Source organism: Oncorhynchus gorbuscha, unplaced genomic scaffold, assembly GCF_021184085.1.
Source record: "Oncorhynchus gorbuscha isolate QuinsamMale2020 ecotype Even-year unplaced genomic scaffold, OgorEven_v1.0 Un_scaffold_889, whole genome shotgun sequence".
Taxonomy (NCBI): Eukaryota; Metazoa; Chordata; class Actinopteri; order Salmoniformes; family Salmonidae; genus Oncorhynchus; species Oncorhynchus gorbuscha.
In genome coordinates, this window is record NW_025745864.1 from 268,081 (window position 1) to 282,707 (window position 14,627).

At 46.6% G+C, this 14,627-nt stretch overlaps 1 protein-coding gene across 1 annotated transcript; it reads left to right on the forward strand.

Moving 5' to 3' along the window:
- Nucleotides 1-1,598: 1,598 nt before the first annotated feature.
- LOC124020721 (transcription initiation factor TFIID subunit 2-like) lies at nucleotides 1,599-14,034 on the forward strand (the record flags this gene model as incomplete). The annotated part of the gene is made up of 9 exons (XM_046335969.1): nucleotides 1,599-2,076; nucleotides 2,205-2,259; nucleotides 2,499-2,659; nucleotides 3,986-4,104; nucleotides 5,017-5,158; nucleotides 7,993-8,224; nucleotides 10,952-11,136; nucleotides 11,736-11,849; nucleotides 13,897-14,034. Coding segments are annotated over exons 1-9 (1,211 nt in total), but the record flags the coding sequence as incomplete, so codon positions are not given.
- Between the last annotated feature and the right edge of the window lie 593 nt (nucleotides 14,035-14,627).

Sequence of the window (14,627 nt, forward strand, 5' to 3'; positions counted from 1 at the left end):
TGTGCAGGAGGAGTGAGTGGAGCGCCCCCTAGTGTCAAACAGAATGTACACTTTGAAATTGGACTTGAATATGGTCAGTCCAAGACTACATTGATGTCAAATCCAATTGTATTGGTCACATACACATGTTTAGCAGATGTTATTGCAGGTGTAGCGTAATGCTTGTGTTTCTAGCTCCAACAGTGCAGTAATATATAACAATTTGACAACAATTCACACAAATCTAAAGTAATGGAATGGAATTAAGAATATATAAATATTTGGGCGAGCAATATCAGAGAGGCATAGACTAAATACAGTTCAATAGAATACAGTATATATATATATGAGTTGAGATGAGTCATGGAAAATATGTAAACATTATGAAAGTGACTGGTATTCTGTTATTAAAGTGGCCAGTGATTTGCTCCCTCTGCTGTTTTCTGAAGTCCACGATCTTCTCCTTTGTTTTCTTGACATTTAGTGACAGGTTATTTTCCTGACACCACACTCTGAGGGCCCTCACCTCCTCCCTGTAGGCCGTCTCGTCATTGTTGGTAATCAGGCCTACTACTGTTGTGTCGTCTGCAAACTTGATGATTGAGTTGGAGGCGTGCGTGGCCACCCAGTTATGGGTGAACAGGGGGTACAGGAGGCAGTTGACCACGCACCCCTGTGGGGCCCCTGTGTTGAGGATCAGCGAAGTGGAGGTGTTGTTTCCTACCTTCACCACCTGGGGGCGGCTCGTCAGGAAGTCCAGGACCCAGTTGCACTGGGTGAGGTTCAGACCCAGGGCCCAGAGTTTAATGATGAGCTTGGAGGGTACTATGGTGTTGAATGCTGAGCTGCAGTCAATGAACAGCATTCTCACATAGGTATTCCTCTTGTCCAGATGGGACAGGGCAGTGTGCATTGTGATGGTGATTGCATCGTCTGTGGACCTGTTGGGGAGGTATGCAAACTGAAGTGGGTCTAGGGTGTCAGGTAAGGTAGAGGTGATATGATCCTTGAGGTTAAGCAAAGGCCTGGATGTGACATCCAAAAGCCCATTTTTCCATCCATTCCCATATCTGTTTAAAGTTAAAGTCGAAAATGGCTCTACAAGTCCAAACCTAACCTTAACCATTTTAAATGTCAAATTCAATGGGTTTGGCTATATCGTTAATATTCATGAAAACACAACATTTATGTTTGGTCTTAATTTAAGGTTAGGATTAGGTATAAGGTTCTAAATCTAATTTTAAGAAGTTACAAACAAGTAACCTCGTGATTAGAGCGTTGGACTAGTAACCGAAAGGTTGCAAGATCTATTCCCGAGCTGACAAGGTAAAACATCTGTCATTCTGAACAAGGCATAACTGTTCCTAGGCTGTCATTGAAAATAAGTATTTGTTCTTAACTGACTTGCCTGGTTAAATAAAGATAAAATTAAAATAAATGTAAAAGTTAAATTGTCGAAATGGGCGGGGTTTACGATTTTTGTGTATTTGGTATGTAGTGACGACCGCTCAAGAATCACAACACTTCGATGAGTAAAGTGTAATGGAGTTACACTCCAGTCCAGCTGGTGGCGGTAATGCGCCTTTTGGTTGTCAACCGCCATTTTAAAATCACAAAACATGAAGAAGAAGAACTTTGAGCTGTGGCTCAGACGGGAAGGATATAGTTTAATGTTTTTGGAGCTCAACATTGACAAAAAAAATGCTCATTTGAAACCGAAATGATTCTTGCAAAGCTGAATGATAGTCTTTGGTAGCGTGCATATCTGGGAAAGGTGTTTGAGACACTGATAGCATTGCACAGACAGCCGGCGGGGAAGAATGGCTGGAAGTGTTGTGTTAACTGGCTAACGTTAGCACTAGCTAGCTAAATCCCCACATTCGCTACGCATGAACTCATTGCATTGGGATTTATTACGACTGGAAACATATATATATTATTTTTTGTGGATACAGGAAGAACCTTCCAGTCCACACGACCATCGCGTCAAACCCGTAGTTCACGAACATGATCAAATTCATATACCGTATCAATGCATGAAGTGAAGATGAACAGGAAGAAGGACAAGGGATTTGAGAGCCCGCGGCCTTTTAAATTATAAGTCTTTTCTATTACCTTTGGCTTAGTTAGCTTTGTCCACAAGTTATTACTTGGCACAGTATATAATACTGTAGCGCCGTTATTCCTCATTGTGTTAACCTGTTATGTCTTGTTTATTCCCACACGACTCACCAGGTTGTCTGCATCAACAACATCAACTTTCAAAGGAAGTCTGTGATTGTAAGTATAATCGTAGTAAATATATTCCTTAACTATATTTCCCCAAGTACCCGCAATAAAATGCTAGTTATATCCCTGTTGTATCTGTAGAAACTAGCCACATGACTGAGAACCAAACATGTTTCTACTTCGAGACATTGAAAACAACAGTATAAATATGTGTAGTCTTAGTCATTTGGCCGTGTAGAACCAGTCTAGTTTCTCATCCAGGTCAACGGACACACCCCTCTATTTGACAGGGCTTTGTGGAGCTGACCATCTTCCCAACTGTGGTCAACCTGAACCGGATCAAACTCAACAGCAAGCAGTGCAGGATCTACAGGGTCCGAGTCAACGACCTCGAAGCACCATTCATTTACAATGACCCTACTCTAGAGGTCTGCCACCACGAGTCCAAGCAGTAAGTCCTCATACACACACGGTCAGGTATTCATAACTCTCCATGAAGGAAACAGAAAACAACAGTACATCTCCATCCTCCAGTACATCTCTATCTTCCAGTACATCTCCATCCTCCAGTACATCTCTATGCTCCAGTACATCTCCATCCTCCAGTACATCTCCATCCTCCAGTACATCTCCATCCTCCAGTACATCTCCATCCTCCAGTACATCTCCATCCTCCAGTACATCTCTATCCTCCAGTACATCTCTATCCTCCAGTACATCTCCACCAGTACATCTCTATCCTCCAGTACATCTCTATCCTCCAGTACATCTCCATCCTCCAGTACATCTCCATCCTCCAGTACATCTCCATCCTCCAGTACATCTCCATCCTCCAGTACATCTCCATCCTCCAGTACATCTCCATCCTCCAGTACATCTCCATCCTCCAGTACATCTCCATCCTCCAGTACATCTCCATCCTCCAGTATCCTCCAGTACATCTCTATCCTCCAGTACATCTCCATCCTCCAGTACATCTCCATCCTCCAGTACATCTCCATCCTCCAGTACATCTCTATCCTCCAGTACATCTCTATCCTCCAGTACATCTCTATCCTCCAGTACATCTCTATCCTCCAGTACATCTCTATCCTCCAGTACATCTCTATCCTCCAGTACATCTCTATCCTCCAGTACATCTCTATCCTCCAGTACATCTCTATCCTCCAGTACATCTCTATCCTCCAGTACATCTCTATCCTCCAGTACATCTCTATCCTCCAGTACATCTCTATCCTCCAGTACATCTCTATCCTCCAGTACATCTCTATCCTCCAGTACATCTCTATCCTCCAGTACATCTCTATCCTCCAGTACATCTCTATCCTCCAGTACATCTCTATCCTCCAGTACATCTCTATCCTCCAGTACATCTCTATCCTCCAGTACATCTCTATCCTCCAGTACATCTCTATCCTCCAGTACATCTCTATCCTCCAGTACATCTCTATCCTCCAGTACATCTCTATCCTCCAGTACATCTCTATCCTCCAGTACATCTCCATCCTCCAATATTCTCCTTGGTTCTTTTTGATGTTTTCACAAGAAACGAAGACTGGGGTGTGTGGTTGTTTTATCTACCTTAGTGGAAGGCAGACTAAGTTGCTCTGGATAAGAGTTCCTGCTGAATGACATAAATGTGTGTAAAGTCGAGTGAGGAGGACAGGAGGAACCAAGGAGAAGACTTGAGATTCACCCCCTTGTATTACACAACTACTTTTAGAACCCTGACCTGCAGTAAGTCCTCACCTCCTCCTCTCTGCCCTGTCCCTTGCAGGAGGAACCTGAACTATTTCTCCAGTGCCTACACAGCAGCAGTCAGTGCTGTGGACCCAGATGCAGGACACGGCGAGCTGGTCATCAAAGTCCCCTCGGAGCTGTGGAAGCAAGGAGACGGTACATACAGGACCTCGTCTTGTTCCAGTCAAATGTTGTCTCTGAATTGGGTTCATCTACGTTATGACCTTCTTTGGTGAATGACTGACCTCCGTTGCATCGGACTTGAGTCTTGCGTCTTGGGACGTGAGTCTTGGGACGTGAGTCTTGGGACGTGAGTCTTGGGACGTGAGTCTTGGGACGTGAGTCTTGGGACGTGAGTCTTGAGTCTTGGGTCTTGGGTCTTGAGTCTTGGGACTTGAGTCTTGGGACTTGAGTCTTGGGGCTTGGGGCTTGGGACTTGAGTCTTGAGTCTTGGGTCTTGAGTCTTGGGACTTGAGTCTTGGGACTTGAGTCTTGGGTCTTGGGACTTGAGTCTTGGGACTTGAGTCTTGGGGCTTGGGACTTGAGTCTTGGGACTTGGGACTTGAGTCTTGGGACTTGGGACTTGAGTCTTGGGACTTGAGTCTTGGGACTTGAGTCTTGGGTCTTGGGACTTGAGTCTTGAGTCTTGAGTCTTGAGTCTTGGGACTTGAGTCTTGGGACTTGAGTCTTGGGTCTTGGGACTTGAGGCTTGGGACTTGAGTCTTGGGGCTTGGGACTTGAGTCTTGGGACTTGAGTCTTGGGACTTGAGTCTTGGGACTTGGGACTTGAGTCTTGGGACTTGAGTCTTGGGACTTGAGTCTTGGGACTTGAGTCTTGGGTCTTGGGACTTGAGTCTTGAGTCTTGGGGCTTGAGACTCGAGTCTTGGGACTTGAGTCTTGAGTCTTGGGACTTGGGACTTGGGACTTGAGACTCGAGTCTGTAGTTTGAATATAAAGGTTCAAGGCTTATGCTGATAGCCCGGTTGCTTTAAGGAAGCTTTAAAGTATTGTTTATGTATAATTGAACTTAGTGCCCTGTAAATAAATGACTGTTTCTATGTCTTCAGAGATGAATGTGCTGAAGGTGTACATAGAGTTCTCTCTGGACCAGCCTAAAGGAGGCCTTCACTTTGTGGTGCCTGACGTAGAGGGGAGCATGGCTGAGAGAGGAGCACACGTCTTCTCCTTCGGATACCAGAACTCCACAAGGTGGGAAGGGAGACATTGATTGGTGTCATATTGAGATGGCTGGCCTAGTGTCTCTCTCTGTCATTCTCTCTCTCTCTTTCTCTCTCTCTTTCTCCTCTCCTCTTTCTCTCTGTCATTCTCTCTCTCCTCTTTCTCTCTGTCATTCTCCTCTCTCCTCTTTCTCTCTGTCATTCTCCTCTCTCCTCTTTCTCTCTGTCATTCTATAATATAAATATAATAATAATATAATAATAATAATATAAATAATATATATAATAATATAATATATAATAATAAATATAATAATATATAATAAATAATAATATAATATAATAAATATAATATAATATAAATAATATGCCATTTAGCAGACGCTTTTATCCAAAGCGACTTACAGTTATGTATGGGTGGTCCCGGGGATCGAACCCACTACCCTGGCGTTACAAGCGCCATGCTCTACCAACTGAGCTACAGAAGGACCACATTCTCTCTCTCCTCTTTCTCTCTGTCATTCTCTCTCTTCTCTTTCTCTCTGTCATTCTCTCTCTCTCCTCTTTCTCTCTGTCATTCTCTTCTCTTTCTCTCTCTCTCTCTCTCTTCTCTTTCTCTCTGTCATTCTCTCTCTTCTCTTTCTCTCTCTCTTTCTCCTCTCTTCTCTTTCTCTCTCTCTTTCTCCTCTCCTCTTTCTCTCTGTCATTCTCCTCTCTCTTCTCTTTCTCTCTGTCATTCTCCTCTCTCTTCTCTTTCTCTCTCTCTTTCTCCTCTCTTCTCTTTCTCTCTCTCTCTCTCTCTTTCTCTCTGTCATTCTCTCTCTCTTCTCTTTCTCTCTCATTCTCTCTCTCTCTTTCTCTCTTTTCTCTCTCTTCTCTCTCTCTCTCTCTTTCTCTCTCTCTGTCATTCTCCTCTCTGTCTTCTCTCTTTCTCTCTCTCATTCTCCTCTCTCTCTCTCTTTCTCTCTGTCATTCTCCTCTCTTCTCTTTCTCTCTGTCATTCTCCTCTCTTCTCTTTCTCTCTGTCATTCTCCTCTCTCTCTTTCTCTCTGTCATTCTCCTCTCTCTTCTCTTTCTCTCTGTCATTCTCCTCTCTCTTCTCTTTCTCTCTGTCATTCTCTCTCTCTCTTCATCTCTCTCTTCTCTCTCTCTCTCTCTCCTCTCTTTCTCTCTGTCATTCTCTCTCTCTTCTCTTTCTCTCTCTCTCTCTTTCTCTCTCTTCTCTTTCTCTCTCTCTTCTCTCTCTCTTCTCTTTCTCTCTCTTCTCCTCTCCTCTTCTCTTTCTCTCTCTCTTTCTCTCTCTCTTCTCTTTCTCTCTGTCATTCTCCTCTCTTCTCTCTTTCTCTCTGTCATTCTCCTCTCTTCTCTTTCTCTCTGTCATTCTCCTCTCTTCTCTTTCTCTCTGTCATTCTCCTCTCTCTCTCTTTCTCTCTGTCATTCTCCTCTCTCTTCTCTTTCTCTCTGTCATTCTCTCTCTCTCTTCTCTCTCTCTGTCTTCTCTCTCTCTTCTCTTTCTCTCTCTTCTCCTCTCTCTCTTTCTCTTCATCTCTCTCTCTTTCTCTCTCTCTTCTCTCTCTCTCCTCTTTCTCTCTCTCTTTCTTCTCTCTCTCTTTCTCCTCTCTTCTCTTTCTCTCTCTCTTTCTCCTCTCCTCTTTCTCTCTGTCATTCTCTCTCTCTCTTTCTCTCTGTCATTCTCTCTCTCTCTTTCTTTCTCTCTTCTCTCTTCTCTTTCTTTCTCTCTGTCATTCTCCTCTCTCTTCTCTTTCTCTCTGTCATTCTCCTCTCTCTTCTCTTTCTCTCTGTCATTCTCCTCTCTCTTCTCTTTCTCTCTGTCATTCTCTCTCTCTTCTCTTTCTCTCTCTCTTTCTCCTCTCCTCTTTCTCTCTGTCATTCTCTCTCTTCTCTTTCTCTCTCTCTTTCTCTCTCCTCTTTCTCATTCTCTCTCTCTCTCTCTTTCTCTCTCTTCTCTCCTCTCTCTCTCTTCTCTTCTCTCTCTCTTTCTCTCTTCTTCTCTCTGTCATTCTCTCTCTTCTCTTTCTCTCTTTCATTCTCCTCTCTCTTCTCTTTCTCTCTGTCATTCTCTCTCTTCTCTTTCTCTCTGTCATTCTCTCTCTCGTCATTCTCTCTCTCTTCTCTTTCTCTCTCTCTTTCTCCTCTCTTCTCTTTCTCTCTCTCTTTCTCCTCTCTTCTCTTTCTCTCTGTCATTCTCTCTCTCCCTGTTCTCTGTCTCTGTCATTCTCTCTCTCCCTGTTCTCTGTCTCTGTCATTCTCTCTCTCCCTGTTCTCTGTCTCTGTCATTCTCTCTCCCTGTTCTCTGTCTCTGTCATTCTCTCTCCCTGTTCTCTGTCTCTGTCATTCTCTCTCCCTGTTCTCTGTCTCTGTCATTCTCTCTCTCCCTGTTCTCTGTCTCTGTCATTCTCTCTCTCCCTGTTCTCTGTCTCTGTCATTCTCTCTCTCCCTGTTCTCTGTCTCTGTCATTCTCTCTCCCTGTTCTCTGTCTCTGTCATTCTCTCTCCCTGTTCTCTGTCTCTGTCATTCTCTCTCCCTGTTCTCTGTCTCTGTCATTCTCTCTCCCTGTTCTCTGTCTCTGTCATTCTCTCTCCCTGTTCTCTGTCTCTGTCATTCTCTCTCCCTGTTCTCTGTCTCTGTCATTCTCTCTCCCTGTTCTCTGTCTCTGTCATTCTCTCTCCCTGTTCTCTGTCTCTTGGTTGTTCTCTTCTCTTTCTCTCTGTCATTCTCTCTACTCTCTCTCTTTCTTTCCCTCTCATTCTCCTCTATGTAATACTATCAGATATGTTGTCACAAGCCTCATCCTTCTTGCTCCTTGACTACCTACACTCTTGTCCACCGGTCTTCCTCTCCCAGGTTCTGGTTCCCCTGTGTGGACTCGTACTCTGAGCTGTGCACCTGGAAGCTGGAATTCACAGTGGATGCCTCTATGGTAGCTGTGTCCTGTGGGGACTTGGTAGAGACTGTCTATACCCATGACATGAGGAAGAAGACCTTCCACTACGTCCTCCCCATCCCCACCGCCGCCTCCAACATCTCACTGTCTGTCGGGCCCTTTGAGATCCTGGTCGACCCCTACATGCATGAGGTACTGTGTGTGTGGAAAAGCATTGCATAGAAACCCAGCATTACCCATCACAATGGATTTATGTAGACGCCTGTAGTGTAGTGTGTTCTGAAAGGAGAATGGATTTAGTAGAAGCCAGTAGGGTGTTCTGAATGGAATTAGGAGAAGCCAGTAGGGTGTTCTGAAAGGAGAATGGATTTAGTAGAAGCCAGTAGGGTGTTCTGAATGGATTTAGTAGAAGCCAGTAGGGTGTTCTGAATGGATTTAGTAGAAGCCAGTAGGGTGTTCTGAATGGATTTAGTAGAAGCCAGTAGGGTGTTCTGAATGGATTTAGTAGAAGCCTGTAGTGTGTTCTGAATGGATTTAGTAGAAGCCAGTAGGGTGTTCTGAAAGGAGAATGGATTTAGTAGAAGCCAGTAGGGTGTTCTGAATGGATTTAGTAGAAGCCAGTAGGGTGTTCTGAATGGATTTAGTAGAAGCCAGTAGGGTGTTCTGAATGGATTTAGTAGAAGCCAGTAGGGTGTTCTGAATGGATTTAGTAGAAGCCAGTAAGGTGTTCTGAATGGATTTAGTAGAAGCCAGTAGGGTGTTCTGAATGGATTTTGTAGAAGCCAGTAGGGTGTTCTGAATGGATTTAGTAGAAGCCAGTAGGGTGTTCTGAATGGATTTAGTCGGCCAGTAGGGTGTTCTGAATGGATTTAGTGTTCTGAATGGATTTAGTAGGGTGTTCTGAATGGATTTAGTAGAAGCCAGTAGGGTGTTCTGAATGGATTTAGTAGAAGCCAGTAGGGTGTTCTGAATGGAGAATGGATTTAGTAGAAGCCAGTAGGGCGTTCTGAATGGATTTAGTAGAGGCCAGTAGGGTGTTCTGAATGGATTTAGTAGAGGCCAGTAGGGTGTTCTGAATGGATTTAGTAGAGGCCAGTAGGGTGTTCTGAATGGATTTAGTAGAAGCCAGTAGGGTGTTCTGAATGGATTTAGTAGAGGCCAGTAGGGTGTTCTGAATGGATTTAGTAGAGGCCAGTAGGGTGTTCTGAATGGATTTAGTAGAAGCCAGTAGGGTGTTCTGAATGGATTTAGTAGAGGCCAGTAGGGTGTTCTGAATGGATTTAGTAGAAGCCAGTAGGGTGTTCTGAATGGATTTAGTAGAGGCCAGTAGGGTGTTCTGAATGGATTTAGTAGAAGCCAGTAGGGTGTTCTGAATGGATTTAGTAGAGGCCAGTAGGGTGTTCTGAATGGATTTAGTAGAAGCCAGTAGGGTGTTCTGAATGGATTTAGTAGAAGCCAGTAGGGTGTTCTGAAAGGAGAATGGATTTAGTAGAAGCCCGTAGAGGCAGGCAACCATGTAGGGCAAAATATGTTGACATATACACTGAGTGTACAAAACATTAGGAACACCTTCGTCGGGACATGGACTCTACAAGGTGTTGAAAGTGTTCCACAGGGATGCTGGCCCATGTTGACTCCAATGCTTCCCACAGTTGTTTCAAGTTGGCTGGATGTCCTTTGGGTGGTGGACCATTCTTGATCCACACGGGAAACTGTTGCGTGTGAAAAACCCAGCAGCGTTGCAGTTCTTGACACAAATCGGTGCGCCTGGCACCTACTACCATAACACCGTTCAAAGGCACTTAAATATTTTGTCTTGCCATTCACAAGGTCAGTCTATGTCATGGAACTAGCAGGTGTTCTTTATGTTTTGTTCACTCAGTGTGTATTTAAGCAGATTTCCTTTACACCTACGACCACTAGGTGAAGAATGACTCATTATACTCTGTAAGTTGAAGCAGCGTCAAGGATGTGTGAATCAGTCTGGGAAACTCGGCGTGCGATGCTGACATATATTGTCCAAGATGGTTTCTCTTCAAATATACGTTTGGATAGAATAGAATACAACAGCAACAGAATAAGAGTATCACCCCCCCCTCGTCGTTAACCTAGGAGCTCGTCAGTAACCTAGGAGCTCGTCAGTAACCTAGGAGCTCGTCAGTAACCTAGGAGCTCGTCGTTAACCTAGGAGCTCGTCGTTAACCTAGGAGCTCGTCGGTAACCTAGGAGCTCGTCGGTAACCTAGGAGCTCGTCGGTAACCTAGGAGCTCGTCGGTAACCTAGGAGCTCGTCAGTAACCTAGGAGCTCGTCAGTAACCTAGGAGCTCGTCGTTAACCTAGGAGCTCGTCGTTAACCTAGGAGCTCGTCGTTAACCTAGGAGCTCGTCGGTAACCTAGGAGCTCGTCGGTAACCTAGGAGCTCGTCGGTAACCTAGGAGCTCGTCGGTAACCTAGGAGCTCGTCGTTAACCTAGGAGCTCGTCGTTAACCTAGGAGCTCGTCGTTAACCTAGGAGCTCGTCGGTAACCTAGGAGCTCGTCGGTAACCTAGGAGCTCGTCGTTAACCTAGGAGCTCGTCGTTAACCTAGGAGCTCGTCGTTAACCTAGGAGCTCGTCGTTAACCTAGGAGCTCGTCGTTAACCTAGGAGCTCGTCGTTAACCTAGGAGCTCGTCGGTAACCTAGGAGCTCGTCGGTAACCTAGGAGCTCGTCGGTAACCTAGGAGCTCGTCGTTGTTATTTGGATTTGTTTCCTAAGAACAGCGTGGTAACTGAGAGATTATTGAAATTATATTTCATCATCGTATTCAGTACCAGGCATAAATTGAGCAAAGCTTTGGCATAGCTGAGAGCGTCTCAGAGGGAACCTCTGTAGTGTTGCTGCGTTGACACCTGTTTAAAGATATTTTCCCCTTTTCCCAGGTCACCCACTTCTGCTTACCCCAGCTCCTGCCCCTGTTGAAACACTCCATGTCCTACCTGCATGAGATCTTTGAGTTCTACGAGGAGATCCTGACCTGTCGATATCCTTACTCCTGCTTCAAGACTGTGTTTGTGGACGAGGCCTACGTCCAGGTGTCTTCCTACGCGTCGATGAGCATCTTCAGGTGGCTACAGTCTCTTGTGTCTAGTCCTGATGCCGTTCTTTATGTGGCTTTACTCTCCCATCAACAACACATTTTTTTACTTTGGAACGATGTTTCACAACGTTTGGATATTTACATTGTATTGTTGAAACTTTTCACTGTTTGTTTTTAACTTTTTACATTTTCCACGAGTTTGTCACTGAAAATATTTTGATTAGGAGGTCCAATTAAATTCAGATTTATTACGTTAATATTTACTCTGTTAAGACCTGCACCTCAGGTGCTTTTGCAGTTTCCCTCTGTGACAAAGAACAGCTCTCCTCAACCATTCACTTCTCGCTTTCCCTTTTCATAATGCTGACTTGTTTTGGCACAAGTCAAACTGAACATGGTTTTTCTTCTCCCTTACCCCCTCTCGCTTATCCCTCTCTCTCTCTCTCTTCCCCTCTCCCTTATCCGTCTCTCTCCCTTGCCCGTCTCTCTCTCTGTCTCTCTCTGTCTGTCTCTCTCTCTCTCTCTGTTTCTCTCTCTGTTACATCTCTGTCTGTCTGTCTCTGTCTGTCTGTCTCTCTGTCTGTCTCTCTCTCTCTCTCTGCCTCTCTCTTCCTCTCTCCTCTCAGTACTAATCTGCTCCACAGTGCCATGATCATAGACCAGACTCCCCTGACCAGACAGTGTTTAGCTCAGGCCCTGGCCCAGCAGTTCTTTGGCTGCTTCATCTCCAGGATGTCCTGGTGAGTAACGTACTGAGTAATACCTGACGGAATATAGTGGAGTGGTGGAGCAGCCTACAGATACCACACACACACACACTCTCTCACACACACACACACACGTCAAACGTAAGAAGCACTCCTGATTCAACCTAGGAGCTCGTCGGTAACCTAGGAGCTCGTCGGTAACCTTGGAGCTCGTCGGTAACCTAGGAGCTCGTCGGTGGCCTAGGAGCTCGTCGGTGGCCTAAGAGCTCGTCGGTAACCTAGGAGCTCGTCTGTTGCCTTGGAGCTCGTCTGTGGCCTTGGAGCTCGTCGGTAACCTAGGAGCTCGTCGGTAACCTAGGAGCTCGTCGGTGGCCTAGGAGCTCGTCGGTGGCCTAGGAGCTCGTCGGTAACCTAGGAGCTCGTCTGTGGCCTTGGAGCTCGTCGGTAACCTAGGAGCTCGTCTGTGGCCTTGGAGCTCGTCTGTGGCCTTGGAGCTTGTCGGTAACCTAGGAGCTCGTCGGTGGCCTAGGAGCTCGTCGGTGACCTAGAAGCTCGTCGGTGGCCTTGGAGCTCGGCGGTAACCTTGGAGCTCGGCGGTAACCTAGGAGCTCGTCGTTAACCTAGGAGCTCGTCGTTAACCTAGGAGCTCGTCGGTAACCTAGGAGCTCGTCGGTGGCCTAGGAGCTCGTCGGTAACCTAGGAGCTCGTCTGTTGCCTTGGAGCTCGTCTGTGGCCTTGGAGCTCGTCGGTAACCTAGGAGCTCGTCGGTAACCTAGGAGCTCGTCGGTGGCCTAGGAGCTCGTCGGTAACCTAGGAGCTCGTCGGTGGCCTAGGAGCTCGTCGGTAACCTAGGAGCTTGTCTGTGGCCTTGGAGCTCGTCGGTAACCTAGGAGCTCGTCTGTCGCCTTGGAGCTCGTCTGTGGCCTTGGAGCTCGTCGGTAACCTTGGAGCTCGGCGGTAACCTAGGAGCTCGTCGGTGGCCTAGGAGCTCGGCGGTAACCTAGGAGCTCGTCGGTGGCCTAGGAGCTCGTCGGTGGCCTAGGAGCTCGTCGGTGGCCTAGGAGCTCGTCGGTGGCCTAGGAGCTCGTCGGTGGCCTAGGAGCTCGTCGGTGGCCGAGGAGCTCGTCGGTGGCCGAGGAGCTCGTCAGTGTTACTTGGATTTGTTTCCTAAGAACAGCGTGGTAACAGGGTTCTTATCCAGATTTTTAGAAGTCTGGTACAGAGAGATTATTGAAATGATATTTCATCATCGTATTCGGTACCTTGGCATAAATTGAGCAAAGCTTTGGCATAGCTGAGAGTGTCTCAGTATGATGAATCTGTGTATGTGTTTGGCAACGTGTCTACAGCTGGGGGGGCGGGGGATCGGGGGGCTCTTGGCAAAAGTGCTCTTGCTGTCAGTTAGGGAGGCTGAGGTTTCACGACGTCTTCAAAGGATCACTGCAAACAATGGACCCCCCTGTCTCATTAAGTGTTTCAAACTGAGTCAGATGTGGAAGCTCCACTTAGTCTTATTTCATTGTTCTTGTAGAAAAAGCCCCAGTTGTGTAAGACCTCGGAGAAGTCGAACAGGCCTTTCTCTTTTTGATATGAAAGACCCGTCACCTGCTTGCAATTCATCTTGTGGTGTCATTTATTTTCAAGCCTGTTAATTGAAGTCAGATTGTTTTCTGAAACTGCGCTCGTATCCAGCTTGTAAAGAGAGGTTTAGCACTTTCTGTGTTACAGATTTTCACATGATTTCATCTCATTACATGAAGCTACGGCCAGTATTCATTAAATTAGTCTAAGTTAAAACCACCATGGTTGAAGAAAGTATATTGTTTCTCTCTCTCTCTCGGTGTGTGTGTGTGTGTGTGTGTGTGTGTGTGTGTGTGTGTGTGTGTGTGTGTGTGTGTGTGTGTGTGTGTGTGTGTGTGTGTGTGTGTGTGTGTGTGTGTGTGTGTGTGTGTGTGTGTGTGTGTGTGTGTGTGTGTGTGTGTGTGCAATAAAAGGTACGTTAGTAAATGCCAAACGGGTTAAAATGAAGTCATTGTGTGTCGTCTGGCCGATCGCCTTACCTGTTGTCTGTGTTCTGTAGGGCTGATGAGTGGGTGCTGAAGGGGATCTCTGGCTACATCTATGGTCTGTACCTGAAGAAGACCTTTGGAGTGAACCAGTACCGCCACTGGGTCAAAGAGGTAGGGGGTGGAACCAGTACCTCCACTGGGTCAAAGAGGTAGGGGGTGGAACCAGTACCTCCACTGGGTCAAAGAGGTAGGGAGTGGAACCAGTACCTCCACTGGGTCAAAGAGGTAGGGGGTGGAACCAGTACCTCCACTGGGTCAGAGGTAGGGGGTGGAACCAGTACCTCCACTGGGTCAAAGAGGTAGGGGGTGGAACCAGTACCTCCACTGGGTCAGAGAAGTAGGGGGTGGAACCAGTACCTCCACTGGGTCAGAGAGGTAGGGGTGGAACCAGTACCTCCACTGGGTCAGAGAGGTAGGGAGTGGAACTAGTACCTCCACTGGGTCAGAGAGGTAGGGGTGGAACCAGTACCTCCACTGGGTCAGAGAGGTAGGGGTGGAACCAGTACCTCCACTGGGTCAGAGAGGTAGGGGTGGAACCAGTACCTCCACTGGGTCAGAGAGGTAGGGGTGGAACCAGTACCTCCACTAGATTAGAGAGGTTAGAGAGGTAGGGGTGGAACCAGTACCTCCACTGGGTCAGAGAGGTAGGGGTGGAACCAGTACCTCCACTGGGTCAGAGAGGTAGGGGTGGAACCAGTACCTCCACTGGGTCAGAGAGGTAGGGGGTGGAACCAGTACCTCC